Source organism: Cyprinodon tularosa, unplaced genomic scaffold (genome assembly GCF_016077235.1).
Source record: "Cyprinodon tularosa strain WSP-4 unplaced genomic scaffold, ASM1607723v1 ctg27, whole genome shotgun sequence".
Classification (NCBI taxonomy): Eukaryota; Metazoa; Chordata; class Actinopteri; order Cyprinodontiformes; family Cyprinodontidae; genus Cyprinodon; species Cyprinodon tularosa.
The window spans coordinates 1,441,547-1,462,671 of NW_024038974.1; the positions used below are offsets into that span (position 1 = coordinate 1,441,547).

Sequence of the window (21,125 nt, forward strand, 5' to 3'; positions counted from 1 at the left end):
AGTACAGGAAACAGAATCACAAGAAAGGAATATTTCCGCTTTAGACTTTATTGTTTTAACAGCCTGTATCATATCTGTTCTCTTTAGATAAATGTACAGTACAGGTTTTATTTGCAGATAGGGCGTTTATAGCAAATCGTTCAGAGAAATATTAATATTCACAGAGTCGCCCTGGTTGGGTGGACTGATTGTCGAGGCGGAGGTTGAAGACAACGTCAACTGTAAGAATGCAATAAAAACAGTACATCTCAAACTAACACCTTTCTATTCTATCAATGATAACATGGAGGACAGATCATTTAAAGTTGTAGTACTTAGATGCAGCAGGACCCAAAAAAAAAAAAACATTATTTGCAACTACAAAAATGATGAAAGGTAACAGGGTGGATTTGAATGAACAGCTAAAAAGAAACAGAAAAATATCACAGCTCTTCTAGCTCGTCTTACAGTGAAGCTACTCAGTAACAAGTCATCTCTGATAGGGCGTTGCATTTGCTACAGGACTTTATAAAATAAAAGCTGAAAGCAAGCAGCTATTAGAAATATGGTAAGTCATGAAGGACGGTGTATGGATTATGTAACATTCATGGAGCTTGTTAATCAAAGCTCGAATAATTTAGGCCCACAGTCTGTTCATGTACAAAGAGATTCTTAGTTACTCAGCAGAGAACAAGGCAAAGAAAAAGGTGCCCAAAACCTCAGATTTGGATCATTAAAGCAAAGAAAGTATTAATGTTACATCACATTTCAAGAAAAAAAAAAGAGAAAGAGGAATAGTTAGACAAAAGAAAAAAACAAGACATTTTTTTTGTTTGGTGAAGAAGCTCCCCTTTACTAGAGCAGGACAGCTGAAACCTGAGCTGATGTGCCGCATCATTTAACAGGATAGAAACGATGGGTTAAACATGCTGCCAAGGACCAAACCGGCTATAAAAACTACTGCGCGTTTGCTTTAATTAGTTTTAAACAAACTGAAAACAAGGTGAACATATCAGTGAGTCAAATAGTGAACCTCTAGTTGGACCTTTTTCTTCACAGAGCCTCTTTGTCAGAGGATTTATTCCACTAACTTAAGCAAGCCAAGCTGAACCCAACCAGTCACAGCGCACCTTTCAAACCATCTTAAACCTAACAGTAACAAATAAGAACACCCTTATAAACCACACCCTGAGCCGCTCCTTCCTAAACATGGCGTCACTTGCCTAATACTGCTTATTTACAAAACAGAACACTTAAATACAAATATAAACAATCTGCCAATTTCTACACAAGAAAAAAGCTGAAATGCATTTTGTCAGGCGTAGCAGCTAATGAGAGGAGGTGAAACTGAGGCAGAGGGAAAAAAAACCCCAAGCACTCAAATTTTTACATTAATTAAAAGTGAACTACAAAGCTCACAACAAACATATCCTAAAGAGATACCTTGGATTGCTTGGAGTGATGTTCTGTGGATTTTCTCATCAGTAATAGCTCTGCCCGCTGCAGATAAGAGAATAACAGATATATTCACACAACTTTAAAAAATCCAAACTATCCCTTTATCAAGTTTGTTACATTGACAGTTTTTTTTTTTTTTTTATGCAAAAATAAGAGTTTGAAACCAAAACCAGATTAATTACAGTGATGTTAGTAAACATTAGTTCTATTCACAGACAGCGACCATGAATGCTAAATAAACAGCACTGAACTGTGCCGAGTCAAAACCTTTCCCCTCTGTGGTTATGAAGCCCTCTAGTGGCCAGAAAACAAAACAAACGAAGGGAGTGAGAAAGCCGGTCCTCAAAAACAGACAAACCTCCATGTTGTAGAGCAGGACGCAGGTCACCAGGCTGTGAGCATGAGCCTTAAAACTGATACTCTTTTTAGCGCTTAGAAGAAAATTCCACATTGGGAGATAAAAGGTAAGGCCATACGTTGCTGTGTGCCACAAAAAGCAGCTGGTCAAGTAAATTTAGTTGAACCACATGAAATAAAAAGCATTCTGTCTGAACCCAGACAGATCTAGTGATGTATTAACATTTCTTTCAATAATAGTATATATTTCACATGGCCTGACTTAAATTGGTCACAAAACATTTTTCATACAAGAGAGAAAACAAGACTAAACGTGATAATAATTACAATGAAGCAAAAATTAATAAATTATAAGAATGCACCCCTAATAAAAAAGTTTCTGACACAAAATTGTAAAGAATTGAAAACAAAACGAATGAAGAGGAATATGAAACATTTCCCTGAAGTGTGTGAGTGACATTTTCATGTATATTTATAGATATATATATAAACTTAATCCAATGTGTTTCTATTTTGTTTGGGGTGCAAATGCAGCACTTAGGGTAGTCTTTCTGTTTCATCTTGTGCGCCTCCTGCAGAAAGAGGTGAAGCTGTTTGGAACGGCTGGAAGATTCTTTTAGGGATGTCAGCTGGAAGGAAAAGTTGGAGTGCAACATGAAGAGGCTTCTCAGCGACAGCTACAGCATTACATTTCTGCAGAGATAAAAAGTAAAGTTAAAGTCTGCAGGGAGATTACATATGGTGAGTATTTAAAGCAGTGGAATCCTACCTGACATGGCTTCTATAGGTTGATTAGAGGAGTGGAGGGTGCTGATGGGGGCCCCCTTGTCCTCAAAGGCCACCCTGGTCCCATCTGCACTCCCGTCACAGTTGATTAAAACCTGGTTACAGTCCCCGGACTCGATGCGAGTCTTGGAGTGGACGTTGGTGTCGATGAGCTCCTCGAAGCTCCACTGGCTGGACTTCCCATTGAGGCTGGACACCAGCTCCTCCTTGGTGGAGTCCTCTTCATTCAGGAATTCGGAGCCCTCAACGAGGCGGCTCTCTGGAACTGGACTGGAGATGTGGAGAAGACAATTAATACGAGGGGCAGATACTAGTTGTTTTTTTTACTTTCACAGACTTTTTTCAGTTCTAAGTCAACTTTAAATCAACATTTAAAGAATAAATATGCAGATTCAGCAGGAGTTTATTTCCCTCTGGGATTAATAAAGCTGAGAATTCTAAATTGTAATTGTTTTGGAAGATAGTTAAAGTATTTCAATGCATATTAGGAAAAACCTACAATAACAGACTGACTTTTAGGATAGACCAACAACCAATGGTTAATCGGTCTTTGACAGTGTGCGTCACTTCCGCAAAAGCGCAATGCATTTAGGGTAGTTAGCGCCATTTCTGTGGTGAAGAGACAGCAGCAACTAACAACAGAAAACTAACAGAGAGTAGAGGTGTTCTAGTTGCTTCCGTTGGAAATAATGGGACACTGGTGCTGCGTCAAAGGATGCAACAGTAATTCTAAACAGAAAACAGCAGATGGGGCCTTACGGTTTTTCGTATTCCACACTTGGAAAAAAAAATACGGACCGCAGACAGAGGACTTAACAAAGAGGCGTCGGGCTGCATGGGTCGCTGCTGTAAGAAGGAAAGACATCACGTTTCATAAAATATCTCCTCATGCTCGTGTTTGCTCTTTGCATTTTCAAAAAGGTAAGTCCTTATAAATATACACTAATAGAAATCAACACGCTGAAATGGTTTGCTTATAAAGTTGCAGGAGTTCATGTAAACCTACTGAAACATGCTGTGGAAGAGAAGCGGAAAGTGATGTTTGTTTTATTTCTTTTTTAGACCGCTAAAATTTAATAAATAATGCATTCTCTGTATATAATCATTTACACAATCTGCAATACAATTTTTTTTTTTAAATGAATAAATATATGTAAATACACTGTACATATAAAAACACTGTACATACCCACTCGTCAGCCAACTCACTGTATTTATTTATCCTGTGCAATCTACTTGTTCGTCTGTAAGCTTTTCAGTTTATTTATTTACCTCTGGCCTTACTAGTCCGATGTACTTGTGCTGTTTCGGTATAGCAAATTTCCCCACTGTGGGACACATAAGGTTATCTTAATTTATTACACATCTAATCTAATGGGCTCTGTTATTTAGGTGCTTTATATAGTGTTTTGAATAGATGTGTAAAACACTCAACCTTTCATCTACTTTGCAGGTCAACCCGCATATGAGATGATGGAGACTGACCCAGACTGGGCTCCATCCCTGCATCTGGGCCACACTGACATCAAACCAACAGACACAGACCGCTCTTTAAGACGTGGTTATCGGGAACAGCTGAAAAAGAATGCCCTGCAAGCAACTGAAACGGGGCTCCATCGGGCTGATGAAATCCTTGAGCAACAGGATGAAGTAACAAATGAGGCGACAGAGAACCCTAACCAGCAACAGACTGACACGCAGAAGGCTGCTGAAAACGTTGGCCGGCCAAACACCAAGGATGACACAGAAGGTGGTCGTCAGGAAGGACAGACAGAATGTAACCTGTGTGTGCTCAGGTGTGCAGAGATGAACCATCTTTTGGAAGAAAACAGAGAGCTGCGGCGTGAACTTGATGAGCTGCGGATCTCTGATTGCTTCTTTGGAGACACTAATGAAAAAGTCCAGTACTATACGGGTCTACCAAACTTGGTGACCTTTATGGCTTTGTTTAATTTTATGCTGCCTCTCATGTCTGCTCAAAATAAAATTCTCAGTCCATTTCAAATGCTTCTGTTAACCTTCATGCGTCTGAGATTGGATCTGCCCTCACAACACCTTGCTTATCTCTTCTGTGTTTCACCAAAGACAGTGTACAGAACATTCAATGAAATGGTGTCATTTTTATATGCAAATCTAAAGCGTGCAATTGTGTGGCCAGATAGAGACACCTTGCACAAAATTATGCCTCATCCGTTTGTGGAGGCCTTTGGACATAGAGTCACAGTGATTAGTGACTGTTTTGAAATTTTCACAGAGAAACCAGCTAATAAATGAATGCCAGATCAAGTACTGTTTCAACTTTCTTCTTCTTTTTTTATTCTTCTTTTCACACAAATAGAATTTTGCTTTTTTTAAAGTTACTTTTGAAAAATAACAGCAAAACAAATATAAGTTTCACCATCACTTCAAATATTAACAATGTTTCTGAAGTTGTAAAAATGTGTGTACAATAAAGAGTGGAGTTTGAAATTTGAAACAAGCGTTGTTATTATCTTTTCAATCAAGCAGAGAAGTTATGAAAATGCAATACAAAATCTCAAATACATAAATAATGCAGAACAGTGCAAAGCTTCAAATGTTTTACTTTGTCTTCCTCCCTCGTATATAGCAGATTGCTCTTTAGATTAAATTAGACGATTTTCATTTTCCCTGGACTTGTTTTCACTGTGGTCTTCCGTAGAGATATGACCTAACAGGTGATATCTGTGAAGAAGACTGCAGATCCCAGTGAAAACAGGCCTGGGTAAAGTGAACAGCAAATACAGTGTGCAACTTATCAATGTGCAAAAATTCTGACAAGTTTTTCCGTTCAGTCTGATGAGCAGCACAAACTACTCTAATAACTGCAGCGATCTGTGCAACTGCCCACAACATCTGCCTTGTCACTGTAATAATAATATATAATATCGTTCCCTAGCAGCTTTAGAAAGTTTGTGTGGGTAGGGTATCCGTTCAGTTTTCTTGTTCTTTTCCATTTAACTGATAATCCTCGCTGCTGGCTTGCAGCGCTCTCCTCTTGTTTTCTGCTGTTTTGTTTTTCTTCCGCTCACCACAAAAATGGCGCTAGGGGGCGTGTCAGTCACGTGGCTGACAAAGACCGATTGGACAGACTGGACCAGTGGTCATCAACCCTGGCCCTCAGGACCAAGTGCCCTTCACTTTAGCACACAGATTAAAATTATTGCTTTAAATCTACAGCAGCAGAAGTCTGCTAATCACATATTATTTATGTCATGGGTGGTAGGAAAAAAAGCCCTAAAACATGTGGGACAATGGGTCCCAAGGAACAGGATCTATGGAACAGACAGACAATGGATAGACGGATTCAATTCAGTTTATCAATATAGCGCCAGTTCACAGCACATATCACCTCACGGCTCATTGCAGAGACAATTCAATTAGATCAAATAAACAGATCTAAGGAAACCCAGCTGACAGCATCGGATCATACAGTCCTCTGGGTGATTTGGATGGACAGAACTTCCCATCCTGATTAAGGAAAAGTTCTAAACGTATATGACTTTTCTTAAGAATCAGTTTTTCATAAAAGAGCAAACAAACAGGAGCAGAAAGGATAAAATAAGAATCAGATTACTGGCTGCAGGAGTCAACCACATGTTCCATTCATACCGACTGAGGAGAGCAAAGAGAGTTCATTCAAAGTTTCCCAAGTTTCCACATTGAGGTTTTCCAACTAAGGGTCGTTATCATTACACTTAAATCACTGTGAATCCTGTTTTTTTTTTTTTTTTGGTGAGCTGTCTGTAGGATTTAATGTCAGGTTTTACAGTCTGTTCCTGTCATCTGCCCAGAGGCAGGATCAACAGGGAGTGTGTGTTTAAATGGGTGAATGACTGATTGTGGTGTGAGTAGCTTTGGAGATCCAGATTTGAAAAAAGGACAATAAAAGCACAGGACATTTAAAAGGTGTCCTTTAACTGAATGACTAACAATACATCAGATGCTTTAGGGAAACCACTATTTTTCATTGAAATAGTTGACTCTCTACTTGAATTAGGTGTTATGGATCGGGGGAAAGACAACTTATTAATATGTTATTCTAACCTACAGGAAAACATTTCCATTTTATTTCTTAATCTTAAGAAAGCTACTGTAAGGAGAAGTCTGGTCAGTGCTGCGTTCAATGATTTCACACCTTCCTGCCTGGGTTTCCTCACAGGTTGTTCCGTTGGTCTTCTCCTTGTCTTCCATCTCTGGATTCCCATTCATCTCACCTTCTTGGCTAAGTCCAGGGTCACCAGTGGACAAATTATCACAGTCGTCCTCCATGTTAATGTCATCTGTTTGAGTTTGATACAAGTCAGACTTTCACTCAGACTAAAACATAAAAAATAATCTAAATGTGAAAATCTTCGCACACTTGCCTTTGGCTTCACTTTTCATCTCATCCAGGCCTTCATCGCCATCTTTATCGTCCTCTCTCTGCACAGCGGAAATATCAAGGCATCGTTGATCACTCAAAGAAACACTTAACATTTAGAAACCGTATGAATTTGCAATCACAGGTTAATCTCACCTTAAAGTCAGTGTTGTCCCCTTTTCTAGTTCGCTTCATTATTTCCTCAATTCTCTGAAAATTAAAAACAAAAGTGACTTCAAAAAGACGAGGCTCATATGAGGCATTCATATGGAAATGTTCAACCATTAAAGACTTAACTTCTCTAAGTTCTAAGTATTTAGTTCTCAGTTTTTATCTTGAGATATAAAACACTAAATTGTAGGACCTGGACAAAAAAAGAATTGATAAAAACAAAAATAAAAAGGGAAAAAGTAAGGTATAAAAAGGAACCAAAGTAAGAAAGCGAATGAAAGAAAAAGGGAAAGTCAAGAGGAACTATGGGGTGAAAGGGAAAAAAAGGAGAAATGACAAATAAAAGAATAAAAGAATGAGAGGACAACACAATAAGAAAGAGAGAAGCAAAGAGAAAATGAGAAACAAATGGTTCATTTGTCATCTGAGCTCAAACGTTTCAACTTCAAAACTTCAGATGGATGCTACTCACATCAACAGTGTCTATCTCTCACTTTGATGGTTTGTAGCATTTCTTAATTGTGAATGCAGCCTTCAGTCAGTTGCTCAGGTACTACTGTGTTTATAAGATGATATGTTTCAAATACCTGTAGAACGATATTAAGGTGTTTTTTCTTGTATCAGATTTGAGGATGAGTTAAGCGATTTATTAGCGCGTTCAAAAGCCTTGAGATCAGGTCAAGGACACAGATTGCTGCTTCCCCCTTTTTCTATCCATTGCTGAAATCTGACATTTTGTTTGATTTGTGAATGTTTGTTTTGTTTACACTGAGACTTTTGTTATCATGGTGACAATTCTGTCAAGGAAATGGAGGAAGTAAAAGCAACATCGGAAAGAAAAAAAAAAGATTGGCAGCACATATCAGGAATCGGTTAGACTATTGTCAAAATACTTGTTATCAACCCTAAATTAATTTTCATTGGTTGTTCCCTAATTTTATTACTGCGTATGTGTGCAAAATACTGCACTGAACAGTGTTTTTGTCTTTGTTATATATATATATATATATCGTAACAGCATTCACCTCGGAGATTAGGTCACTCCAACTTGTAAATTTGTGTTACAGAATAAAGACTCTTACGTACAGATTCATACTTTAGACTTCAGATGACATATGAAACACACCATCTATGCTTTCTTCCTTTATGCATGCAAGAAAAATTATTCTTCCAGGCTGTGATCTGCTCCACATATTCTACCTTTTTCCTCTCCATCCTCTCTTGGTGGTTCTGCTGCATTATGCGGTCTCTTTCCTGACGGACTCTCTCTGCCTCCTCCAGGGCCTTGGCCTCAGCCTCCTCTCGTTCCTTCTGGAGCTCGACCTGCCTTAGTGCTTCTTCTTCTTCCATTCTTTTTCTTTCTTCCTCTGCTAGACGAGCTTCTTCTTCTTCTTTTATTTTCCTTTCTTCGGCCACCCTTTTCTCTTCCTCTAGGCGTTGAAGTCGAGCCTCTTCAGCTAATCGCTGCTCCTCTTCCTTTCTCTGCCTAGATAAGTGTTTGATTCACATAAAAATATCTTTAAATATCGTGTAAAGTAACAATCTTTCATAGTATAGAAGAATATAGACATTTGTACATATTGCACTAAAAATGAATAGTAATGGATAACTTTGCAGTTTAAAACTCACCTCTCCTCTTCCTCCCTCTGTATCCTAAGCTGCTCCTCTCGCTCCTTCTGCTCTCTCATGAGTCTTCGATTTTCGGCCAAGATCTTGGCCGCCTCAGCAGCTGAGTTAGTGCTGGTTGTCTTTGAGTCTAACAGGAAGAAAAGTCAACCCAGATGAGAAGTTTGGCACTTTATATCAATAGGATGCAGACCTAAAGGGATGGTGAACTTATTTTACCTGACAACTAAACGAGTGAACAGGCCTGATAGAGATCTATAGGTTTTACATGATTACATCAAGAGAATGTATTTAAACTCATGTCAGGAATCAGAGTAAGGGAACATTATGGTCAAATAAACTATATTTTTACATGGATACTGCCATGAAGTGCACTGCAAGAACAATCAAAGTTCTTTTCATACATTTTATCAACAAACCTTAACCTAAATTTGAAAGGTTTCATTAGAAAAAGCAACACTAAGTAGCAAGTAATTTTGGCTTAAAGGGAAAGTGCATTGTATTTATCCTCCTTGACTTTTCTCCCTCAATAAATCCCATAGAATCAACTGCCTTCTAGGTTACATAGAGGAGTGGAAGAAGTAATTATTGAAAGAAAACCATACAAAGAAACTCCTGACTAGTAGTGTAGAGCCTAAGGTGATATAGTTTGTAAATAAAATCTAAGATTTTTGTTTTCCCAATTAACCATTTTGTTCTCCCTTTCATTTCATGAAAACGAATAGCATAGGACAGAAATTACTTTTAAAAACCAGCTTTCATTTCAATCATCCCCTCTGGCAGTTTTCCTGAAGTTCCACAGAATTTAAGCTGTATAGCATTTTCTTGTACAAGCAGATTCTGTTACTGTAAGTAACAAAGATATAACACCATGTAATATAGGAATTAAAGTGGATAAGAACAGACAATTACAGCTGATTTAAATTTGCCTTAATCACATTTTTTTCCATATACAGCATACCAAAGAAAATATTCTCAACAGCACAGATTTTTAGTAACTTCATCTTAATTTTCCTAATACTCGAACAGTCCAGCTATAGTCTCACATATTTACTCTTTGTTCATTAAAATGCATCCTAAAATAAAATAAAAAAAATTAACACTCGTCTTGCAGTACACCATTCTATCCATAAGGTGGCAGAAGTAGCGACAAACACAAAGCTTACAATGGATGTAACTTCAGCTAGGACATAATGGTCTCCTTCTCTAAGGGGATTTAATGCTCACAAAGCTACTGCCACGTCAATATGCAACAAACACAATGTTTTGTTTGGTTTGTGTTTGTTCTTTTTACTTATGGCCTGTTTATAACAACAGATAATTCATGGATATCAGAGATTTAGAAAGTTTTCTCAACCTATGTAATAATAATAATAAAGAAATCTAATAAAGCAATGCCATATTTTGCTGTACTTCTGTTGACAGAGAGTCAATGTAGTGTCAACTGGGCTGTACATGGATAATAAGTCGAGGAGGAGGAGCTTAATATTTTACTTGCAAAGGACTAAAGGAAACCAGTCATTTGGATGTAAATGATCAGAACAAGATCCGCCACAACATATCAGAACAAATGTTTGTCCAGTCTGACAAAATAGACCTCCGTTTGGACCCACATCACTAAACTAAAAGTTGCTGTGAAAATTAGCATTTTAAAGGGCATGGCTACAACTTATTCATCAAAACAAACAATTAAAAAGACAAATCCACAGAACATCTCTGTGGTATGGAATAAAAGCGTTAACTTTATTGAGATAAAAAAATAAAATAGATGATTGTTTTATGACTTCTGACAGGTCCTAAATCTGTAAACATTTATTTTTGATTACAATTCTAAGGTCAATGCAAAAGGATTATGTACCAATAGTCACGGACGGATCTTAAGTGTCACCAGATCCTAGTAGCTCAATGATATCACTGAGAAATTGCTTCCCAGCATTAGATTTTTGAGATTCAAGCAAACCAAAAAAAGCACACCAAGGGTTAACATCAGTCCAGATTTTGAGCATTGGTGTAGACTTAAAATCTGTCCAACGAGACATATTTAAGCCATGTACACGGTATATATTACTTGGAATGGAGCAGGTGGAGCATGATTTCAAATGCATGACTATGATATCCAGGACAGTGAAAAAAATCAATCAAAAACATCTTTAAAAAAACACTTTAATAGCAGGCAGTTGTAGAAATGTTAGTGAATATAAGAGCTTGTTCTGCACATAATAAAGTGTATAAATAGAATGTTCCTCTGTTGCAGCTGCAATCTTGAGATGTTGCTGGTTTGTTTTAGAGTGGAGCATATTGCGCCTTATCAAACTGACTTGCGCCCGGTGTAAGTGATAACATTTCAGATGCAACCCAGATAATAACCTAGATACTTGAGTATTAGAGCGGGTAAATCACTATTAATGCCAGCTGACTGAGAAAGTAAGGCTGCGTTACATAATAATAGTTTATGCTGTTCAGGCCTTATTACAGCATCATCCAACCTTGCTTTAAGAACTTTTTCATATCAAAAGATCTAATAATTTGGAATGCAGTTAAACTCAGTATATAGTTGTACCTGAATTAGACTATATGATTGGATTGTATGAAAATAATCTGGACAATAGACTTGGACAACTTTTATTGTCGTTTTGTGTACACAGAGTGTATACAAAACAAAATTTCCTAAACTAAACTGGATTCTATATAATGAAGCATGATTTGAACCCAGTTTGTTTTGTGTAAACTGCCTTGAGTTTCAATTTAGTGTGAAATGGTACAAAATAAATAGACTAATGTGAATAGTTCATAGCTCACCATCTTTGTCTTTGGTCTTGCTGTTATCAGAAGCCTGTGTGACCACAGGCTGTACAGGACCCAGATCCTTTGACTTAGAATCCCGCTTCCGCAAAGTCGGTGGTCCAGCTGGAGTGAGTGCTGGTTTCTGGATGGGTGGGGGCTTGGTTGATGCAGGTTGGGGAGACGGGGGTCTCTGTTTTGTAGCAGCTGGTGAAGGTGGACGCATCTTGGGAGCTTGCCTGTCACAGTAAAATTGAGGGGTTAAATTATTTATTCATAATAAAAACAAAAGGCCTCTGTAGGGTCTTACTTGGCTGCTGGGGAGGGGGTTCTTTTTGGATTTGGACTGGGTGCTGGGGATGGTGAACGGTGGCGTCCTATGGGGGTTGACGGTGAAGCAGGACGCTGCCCCCCAGGGGAGGTTAATCGTTTCTCTTTCTGTGGATTAAGGGAAAAAAGGGATAGAATTAACTGAAATCTATCATAAAATATAAAGTAATGATTTTAAAAACACTGCAACAATGACAGTTATGCTAATTAGTACTTATTGATACTCAACTACCCAGTTATCAGACATAGCGTTCAGGGTCACAGTAGAAAAGTCAGTTTTTTCCAAATCTAGGGGCCCCAAAAAGGGGAAGATTCCCCAAGTCAAAAACCACATATTTTTAAATGTTCCAAGTGCTTTAGTAAACGTAACGTAACGTAAACATAACAACAGCCAGCAAGATCGTCGGTAGGACTCCAAGAGGCAAAGATAAATCTCTTTACACTCAGCCATTTGCTCAGAATGTTTAACCCTGTGCATGTCAGCCTGTTGTTTAAAATAACCTGGTTTATCCTTTAGCTTAAAACTAGATTAACATAGTCTCTAAAGGAGAGTGATTTTTATGTTTATATATCAATGCAAAGCAAAAGAAATCTAATAAAATTCAGATTATGGTTAACTGTATAACATATGAATTTAGTTTCTGAAAATTAAAACGTGTAGCTAAATATATCCTTCAATCATTAGAATATCTCTGTACTCTGTTAGGATCTGAGACATGGAATTGAACAGCTGCAGTGCATATTCTTACTGTATGGATAGTTTTTCATATCAATATGTCTGTTGGCTTATCTTATAAAAATTTAATCAAAAAGATTGTTAATTTTAAGCTGTCATACATGGAGCTTAAAATCTACATTATTTCTCACCAATATGGGCGGATCAGGAGGAGAGAGAATAATGATGTAAAGGAAGTCAAAGGCTCCATGACCAAGGTGGGGCCTGCTTTGCATGGCCTAAACCAGGCAAAAACAATCAGGCCACTGTGGATCCCTTTGTGTCATTAAACAACAATAAATCCATTCACAACTATACAGGAGGATGAGAACATGCAGGACATGCCAGAGAGTCAGGGACCAAAAGCCACCATGTCAGAACAGAGGTAGACTTGTGCCTAGGAGTAGGAAACTAATTATCTGAAGTAAAAGCAAATGCAACATACAAAAGACCAGGAATGTTCAAAGCAAAGGAGAGGATATTTCCCTATGGTTAGCATCCTGCAGAAGTAGTTTGACAGTCAAATGTAAATATGTGCATAAAAATCTGAGTCTCTCATGTCATTTTCTAATCAGGAGAAAGCCATTTAAGTGTTATAGTATGAATTCTGTATCGTTATGTTAAAATGGCCGGGCATGAAATATAAAACCAGCTCTTGTTAAACATTACAAGTGCTGAAACACTGACATATTGATAATTTTCTACCCAGAAAAAGTCCAATAGCAGACGCCCTTTTCAATGAGTCACTCCAGAATTTAAATATGGTTGGGATCAGGTGCGGCATCCATGTAATCCAAACTAGGATACGGTTTTCAGCGATCCAGTAAAACACAACTTTCCAAAAGACACACATTGAATAGGAATTTTTAATATTAATGACTACAATGAATTCAATAAAAGACCGCTCACCATAGATGTATCGAGGGCTTCGCTAGCCGACTTTGACGTTGTCATGCCGCTCTTCTGTCGGTCGATGCTGCGGCTGCGCACGGGTCCGCGCGGTGGGTTCAGGGGGCTGGCAGAGGCTGAACGAGGACACAGGTGATACTCTGGTAAAGGACACAGTCATCGCAGGGCCAGGAGAGCACAACCAATGGGAGGGGTGAGAAGCGGCCGAGTCGGGCAGCAAAGCAGCAACAAAAAGAGCAAAGAATGAAGAGAGTTGAAGGGGAAACAGAGGGAGGTTTGGGGAGAAAAGAAAGAGGATGGAGAGGCAGATGATGGTTGGAGGAAATGAAGGAAGGGTGATTGGTAAGGAAACAAAGCACACAAAGAGCAATCTGTTAGATGTAGCATTTAAGCATGAGGATTTCTACATGTTTCTCTAATGGGGGAATAGTTGGGGGATACAACTAGCGACGAGCAACAATCTAACGTAAGTTCCAAACAAGCACTGCTTTCACCAAAGCCTCTGCACACATTTAAACACAGAGCGCGTCATAACAAAAAGAGCACAAATACTACAAACAATGTCAAAAGACAGACGCCAACACTTAAAACACAGTTCACTACAAAGATTAAAAAAGGGGTAAAAAAAAAAAAAAAAAAAAAAAAAAAGTCATAAAATCTGAAAAACTTTTCATGAGTCAAAAGTCATATGGAGCTTTTTTGTTACAGCTTTAATAATAGAAAACAGATTTAATGGTAAATTTGAGGTAAAAAAACTGATCTAAAATTCAGAATTGGTGTTTCTAGCTTTGACAAATAACTTGGTAAAAGTCAAGGTCTTTAAGATAATATAAATGATTATAGTATTTAAAATTACTTTTTTTTTTTTTAAAGAACAGTGTTGAATGAATTGATATTGACAAATTAGAGATTTTCTTTGTAAACACAAAGATAAAAAAGAGCTGCAGGTTATTTGATTGAAGGGATCATTTCAATAAAAAAAATAAAAAATTAATAAACCCTAAGGGAAATTAAATAAAAGTTAAATTAAAGAGAGCTCTGTTGGTCGGTGTGTTTGAAGACAGAAAACTGCGGGTCCTAGCATTGAAGCTTTTTTTTTTTTTTTTTTTTTTTTTTTTTTTTAAATCAGGTACAAACAAAAAATCTGTCGGATCAATTTGGATGATATACATCTCTCCAATCTACCAGAGAGAGGAACAAGCAGAGCTAGTGCTTCTGAAAAACAAAACTAAAACATATTTATCATTAGTGTAATAATGTCAGCAGTATCTAGATTATAAATTGGTTTTAATAAAGACAAGCCTAGAACAAACACCTATTAAAGTCACTGGCCCCATGCCTACTTGTAAATGGCAGAGGCTTTTAAGAACTATGGTAATCATGTTTACAGCTGGGAGAGAAAATAGCTTTCTCCACCAGCTTGCTGTGTCAGATTGGAGGATTAGCCATCATAATCCTGAGAACTGGAAGACTCTTCCTGTCACAACATGGCTCCAAACTTGCTCTGTAATTCATTGTGACAGCACACTGGGCTGCAGGAGTGACTAACACACCCTGTCATGAGCTAGCACCACTTCTGTGAATGATGTTTCTACTGGGCCTACTATTAGCAGGAATATATTACTGTTAATGGGTCGGATCCTATAACACACAACACCAACACTAGAAAGCTTGCAGTTATCGAGTAAGTTGTTGCTTAGTAACACATCGAGTATAAAAGCAAATATTTGAATTGTATTCCTATCATCCACTGGTACATAAAACACTGGATTTCAGAACCCAAATAACTTCATAATATAATTAAATGTAAATTAAATCAGCAGAAAGGCAGTCACACTACTACAACATGTGTGGAAACACATAGCAGACCTTTTCGGAAGTAACTAGAACCAATAGGTAATCAGCTTAGAGTAAATCTCCCAGCATGGACCATGCCGCTTCTCAAACGCCTGTGACCAAGGCTGCAGCACAACTCAGCTCAACAAACAGCCAATTGTGTCAGAACTGGAACAACATGGGAGCTGGAACAGTGTTCATGTCAATATTGATACCTGAACACCTTCTCTCACATGAGTGTAATGTACTGCAAGTAATTTGTGTGCAAAGGCAGCAAACAGTCGATTGCTAAGACAGATGCTTTGTAGACATTGTTCAGTAATTCTACATCAATAAAAGGGAAGTAAGGCATTAGGATGCACCTAGGGAAACATTACTAAAGGAGACGGCATGTGCTAAGCTTCTCTAATAGGCAGAAGATGGGTGTTGGTATAGCCATCTTTCTTCTGAGTCAGGGTCTCCTGAGTCAGAGTTACCTGAAGCATCTGATCCTTCAGCGGACAGGGCGGCGGCGCTCTTGCTCCTAGCTAGTGAGGCCTGGGTGGGAGTGAGTAGGCGACTAAGGACCCCTTCATCCACAGTACTGGCCGGTGGCTTGCGGGCTACACGGCCGAAAAATCACCCAAAAACAGCAGAGGAAGGAATAGGTGGATGAGAGTTGGGGGGGATGAAGGCAAAAAGAGAAGTCACCAGGTGATTTTACAGGACAGAATCACATTGAGCTCAAAGTTAAGTCTCTGTAGTCATGCATGGGCTGTTTATCATCCGGAAACCTTTTGGCTTTCGCAACATTCAGTGACATGGTGGAGTAAATAAAAGGAAGCCATGGATGAGCACAGAGATAAATCATCTGAAAACAGAGAGTAAATCAGACGAGGTCAAATTAATGGTCCCTTGAGGAGGAAGAAAGAAGGCTGATGAAAAAGAAAAATACGTTAACTGAGTTTGAAGAGGGAAAATGGTTATAACTAAGTGACAGATTGAGTGAATGTGACCATGCAGGGATATTTTGCTTCTGCTGCACATCTTAAGACACGAAGATGTGGAATATATAAGACATCCAAATAAAAAGATAGTATTAAGTCACTTTGATGGATTATTTTATCACAGCAGAAACAAAGAACTGTTGTCTTTATGAAACTGATGAACACAATGCAAGTTTCCCATTAGTTCAGACCATTAGTGATAGATTCTCCCGCCTTTATATCTCCTTCAGATTCATTATTGTTTGATTGCTCTACTCTCCTACCAGTCGTTTCAGGACAATCTCCCGGTTTTGAGGTAAACTCTTCCCATGTTCAGATGAACACTGCTCTGTGGGATAGCCAGCTTAGGATTTCTTACTCTGCTTCAAACTTCTCCAAAACTTAAACAAGACCTTTCTGCTGTTTCCTCTAACATTCTTTATCAAACTACTGAGGCCAAATGACCAAGATTAAATCATGTAGACAGGGACTCAATTCACCAATTAATTGATCTCTGAAGGTAGTTTTCACTAGATCTAATAATATTAAAGGATAAAATGCAACGCAAATTGTAATTTTTTTCCCAACAAATTAAATGGATTAACTTCTATCAAGTGACAGAATTATTTATTATTTGACCAATATTTCCCCAGCAATTTCCCTTTTTTAAAAGCTTTATCGAAGAGGATCTCCATGAAGAATTGTGTTTAATTCAACCTCAAAACTCAGTTTTTACTCTATGACTCAGATAGGTATGAAAAGATAAAAATCAGTGTTTAAAAGAATTTCTGGGTTACAGACGTAACGTTCAGTTTGCATAACAGTTGTGTTAAACAGACAAAAAAAAAAAAAAAAAAAATTAGAACAGTACAAAACAACATCATGGGAGCTTAACTGGCACAAATATGGCTGAAGCAAAAACAAAAAGGCACTTGTGGTAAACAGCAACATGAAGACTGCCAAAAGCCACTGTTGTTACTCCTTAGCTCTCCTGTTTCTGTGGAGGGATGGCACTGACAGACACAGCATTGAAACAATGATGTCATCTTAAAGAGAGAAGACAACCAACACTTTGATACAACAAGGCAAAACACTGTTAGAGCACACACCACAAAACAAAACCTTTTCTGTAGTGATGCTTAGTTATGGAAAAGAAAAATATTAGCAGAGAAAAAACTGAACAGGGTTAGATCTGGTGGGTTAGAAAGGCAGAAAGGTTAAGCATTTTATCAGGATGAAAAACAGTATCATGAAAAATAGTCTCTGCTTTAAGAACAAGTTATAGCACAGAACACAGACCAGACGCTTAAAGGAAAACCAACCATGAGCTCCACAACAATAGACTTATAATATATTTCTGTAAAAGGTTCTGAGTTCAGAGGAAGGAAGCCATCAGAGCTCATAGCTTGTTGTTAAAAAGGAGACCCGAGCAAAGCATGCTGATTTTATATGCTAGCCACCTTGATCATCCGTTGTTCCCCTATCAGGCTTGGCAGGGGTCTGTGCTCTGCCCACACTTACTCGTGTGAGGGAGGAACTTCTCTTCTTCACAGAAAGGCCTACGGACATGAAAGTGGAGTTACAGAAAACCAGACACTGGGAGGGAATCAACAAGTTAAAGCCCAGGAAGGAGTTTGCGAGTCATGTGCATTTCATTTGGCCCTTATGCAAGTCACCAGGGTCAGAGCTTGCAGCAGCTGATGGCCTAGTTTAGGAGATAATGGCTTAACACAGAGACAAGCCTCTTCACCGTCTATGCAAGCTTTTTCTTCTAAAACCAGTTAAGAATAATTATACCTTATGATATGTTTTCATACAAGAAAGAGACATATAGCACACAGTTTTTTCTCAAAGCAAAATGAGAGAAGAGGGGATCATTTGCACCTGTCTGTTCCACCTGAAGCTTTTTGCCATCTTCCTTAGTGGCCTGAGCATCATTGCCTTTGCTTGGCAACCGGTTACAAGACGAACTCCTTAGCCTAACACCTGGGAGACAATAATCAAACACCCACAACAATTGAGAGAGAATGCAATGAAGTGAAAAAAAATCAAATGTGAAAGAGGAAAAAAAAGTGTTGAAGGTACTAAAGACTACAGGAAAAAAAGAGCTGAAAACAGATTTGTTACAGCTCCTATAATTAAGGGAAATACTTCAGAATTAACAGATGTCCAGCAAATGGCCACAGACCACCTTCACATAGAGGGTAGGCCACAAAAATAGAAAGCTTAAGGGGCTGCTGGATTTCTCTTTTCTAGAGCTAAAACAGTCAAAATAGTTCAAAACATAGCAGTAAAATGACACAGAGAGAACACACTACCAGCTGGTAATTAAATATATCAGTCAATTTACTTATACTAAAAAATACTGTGCCAAAAAAAAGACAAGTAAACACAGGCAGCAGTGTCAATGAGGAAACCTGTGTCACTTTTATCCATTTTTTCATGCACATCAGGAAAGGACTGTTTAAAGCATTTGATTAGAAAACAGACTGAGGTCAGAGCTTTTAATACAATTAGTACTGACAAAGGGAGAGGCTTAGCAAAATCTTGTTAGTTACAAAGATTATTGATATCAAAAATAAAATATAGCCCTACATGCAGACTCTCAACTGAGAGAAAGAAAAAACTGTAAATTATAAATAAATTTGGCTTTTCAATAGAGGAGGAGGAGAGAAGAGGAGGGAGGGAAGGACTTACTTTTGTCAGGTGATTTACCGAGGGCGGCAGAGGAGGAGGATAAGCGTTTACTGATGCCAGCCTCGGGAGGTTGTTTCAGGTTAGTGGTGGATGTGGAGCGTTTGTCGGCTAAGAGCAGGGAGGAAGAACAGACATGGGAGGAGGGATTTACACAGGGAGCCAGGCAATAGGGAAGGGATTTTAGGTGCAGAAAAAGGGACTACAAGGTTTTACTATTTACTATTCCTCTAACATTAGAGGGGTATAACCTGCTAAATTATTGTTTCCATATCATTTTATCTTATGAGTTCATTATTAGAAAAACAGCAAATATTTAGCCAATGCGATACAATACAAAACTGGAAGAGACAAGTTTGTGGCTTGCAGACAACAGATGTTGGGTTTAACCAACCATAAGGAGAAAGCATCAACATAGCTATATTGTAGAGACACAATAGATGTTCTTTGTTAAATTTCACATGAAAAGGTTTCAATGATGAGAAGCCTGTGTCACCGGGAAATGCATATCCGTAGGGCTGGGTAATATTAGCTTAAGCAATCACAAGAATCAATGCTCCCATTTGTATCCATTACAGTGGAAAAAAGAATGGGGAACAAATGGCAAATAAACAGCAAGATCCGTGTGTCTGAAAAGGCTCTGAATATCCTGCTGCTGACCCGTTTCTTTCCATTATACTTTGAATTTGTAATTATATATCACTTTGTAAAAAAGCATCTAAAATGTTGTGTATATGTTTATTTTTGGGGTAGTTAAATATTTGATATATCATGGAATATGCAATGAATATCACACTTTTAAATAGCACACCATTAACGTCAATTCTACCTCTACTTCTCACATAGTTTAGTACATTTTTTAGAAATAAAGAATTAAAAGCTCTGTTCAAACCAAAGTAAGATGAGTCACACAACCACATTTCAGTCTAACAGATTAGGAAGAAATGCATTATTAGTTTTGAAGGCACAAACAAACTCTCCCTGTGGTGGATGTAAATTGACTCAAATTGAACATGAAAAACCTTTCAGCAGACCACTTATTTGTGTGGGTACAATAGAAAAAATTACGAAACAATGAAGGGGATAAAAAAACATGACCTGGATTAAAACACCCTTTCTGTTTAGAGGTGCAAAGCATAAAAAAAACAGCAGTAATGTTGGTGAATGTTGCCCTGCTATCTACCTTTGAGCACATAAATAAACATCTAAATAAATTTGAGTTAACCACACTAAATACGCTTCTTTACTGCATTACCAGTATTAGTCTTTAAAGTAGTCTCTAAACGCATTATGAGCTTTATGTGCAGATTTATTGCCCCTAAGCTACCAAAATACAACTAATATAACACGATTGAGTATCATTCCTATAGGTTTTGTCCTCGGAGCCCTTGAATGGGATTTGTTCATGCATAGCGATTCCTGATGAGTCAAATCCATTACCGTATTTTCACGACTATAAGGGGCACATAAACGTCTTTTTTTCCCCTCAAAATGTGCGGTGCGCCCTATGGTGCGGTGCGCCCTATGTGTGTTGCAACTGCGACTTTTGAGACCACCTCATTGAGGAGATGATGAAAGAGTGGCTGAATGTAAGGAGACCAGGTGTTTTTTTCCCACTCATCACCACACCATCGCTGTTAATCTGACTCCATGCGTGCCCATCTCACAGCTGATGTGAAAAACATGGTGAAACAAATTAATGCTGTGCTCGCTGTGAACCGGACGCAGCAGGTGCAGCAGAAGCAGCGAGTTTACATGCAAAGTCAACGGTTGACGAGCGTATAGACGCAGCAAAAGGTCCCGCAGCGCGTTGGCGTGCGCTCCCGACTCGCTCAAAACGCGCTGCGGGACCTTTTTCTGCGTCTATACGCTGCTCGAGATGGAAAAAATTGAAGTTTTGCTGCTGGAAGCGCCGCTTCAACGAATCAGAGAAGCTGATCTGGGAGCTGACAGCGAGACAGACACAGCGCTCTGATGACATATGATTTTAAAGCAAATGAAAGGGCTGGATGGACGAGGAGATGATGAAAGCGTGGCTGAGGGAGGTGTAGGCTATGTGAGGAGACCAGGTGGTTTTTTTCCACGCATCACCATCGCTTTTAATATGTGACTCCATGCTTGCCCATCTCACAGCTGA

At 38.5% G+C, this 21,125-nt stretch overlaps 1 protein-coding gene across 20 annotated transcripts in view; it reads right to left on the minus strand.

The window, feature by feature from the left end:
• Positions 1-30: 30 nt before the first annotated feature.
• map7d3 (MAP7 domain containing 3) overlaps positions 31-21,125 on the minus strand; it is a 52,667-nt gene continuing 31,572 nt past the window's right edge. For 3 of the 20 annotated variants that reach the window (XM_038289561.1, XM_038289563.1, XM_038289564.1), the window contains 14 exons: positions 18,992-19,099; positions 18,179-18,280; positions 17,755-17,853; positions 15,806-15,931; positions 13,494-13,633; positions 11,850-11,977; positions 11,558-11,778; positions 8,762-8,888; positions 8,333-8,618; positions 7,118-7,171; positions 6,966-7,023; positions 6,737-6,881; positions 2,564-2,850; positions 31-2,487 (listed from right to left, as the gene is read on the minus strand). In XM_038289561.1, the coding sequence (XP_038145489.1) occupies positions 2,480-2,487; positions 2,564-2,850; positions 6,737-6,881; positions 6,966-7,023; positions 7,118-7,171; positions 8,333-8,618; positions 8,762-8,888; positions 11,558-11,778; positions 11,850-11,977; positions 13,494-13,633; positions 15,806-15,931; positions 17,755-17,853; positions 18,179-18,280; positions 18,992-19,099 (1,889 nt within the window). In that variant the 3' untranslated portion in view covers positions 31-2,479. The remainder of the gene's footprint in view (positions 2,488-2,563; positions 2,851-6,736; positions 6,882-6,965; positions 7,024-7,117; positions 7,172-8,332; positions 8,619-8,761; positions 8,889-11,557; positions 11,779-11,849; positions 11,978-13,493; positions 13,634-15,805; positions 15,932-17,754; positions 17,854-18,178; positions 18,281-18,991; positions 19,100-21,125) is intronic. The other 17 variants (XM_038289574.1, XM_038289571.1, XM_038289581.1 and 14 more) reach the window with 14 other exon arrangements.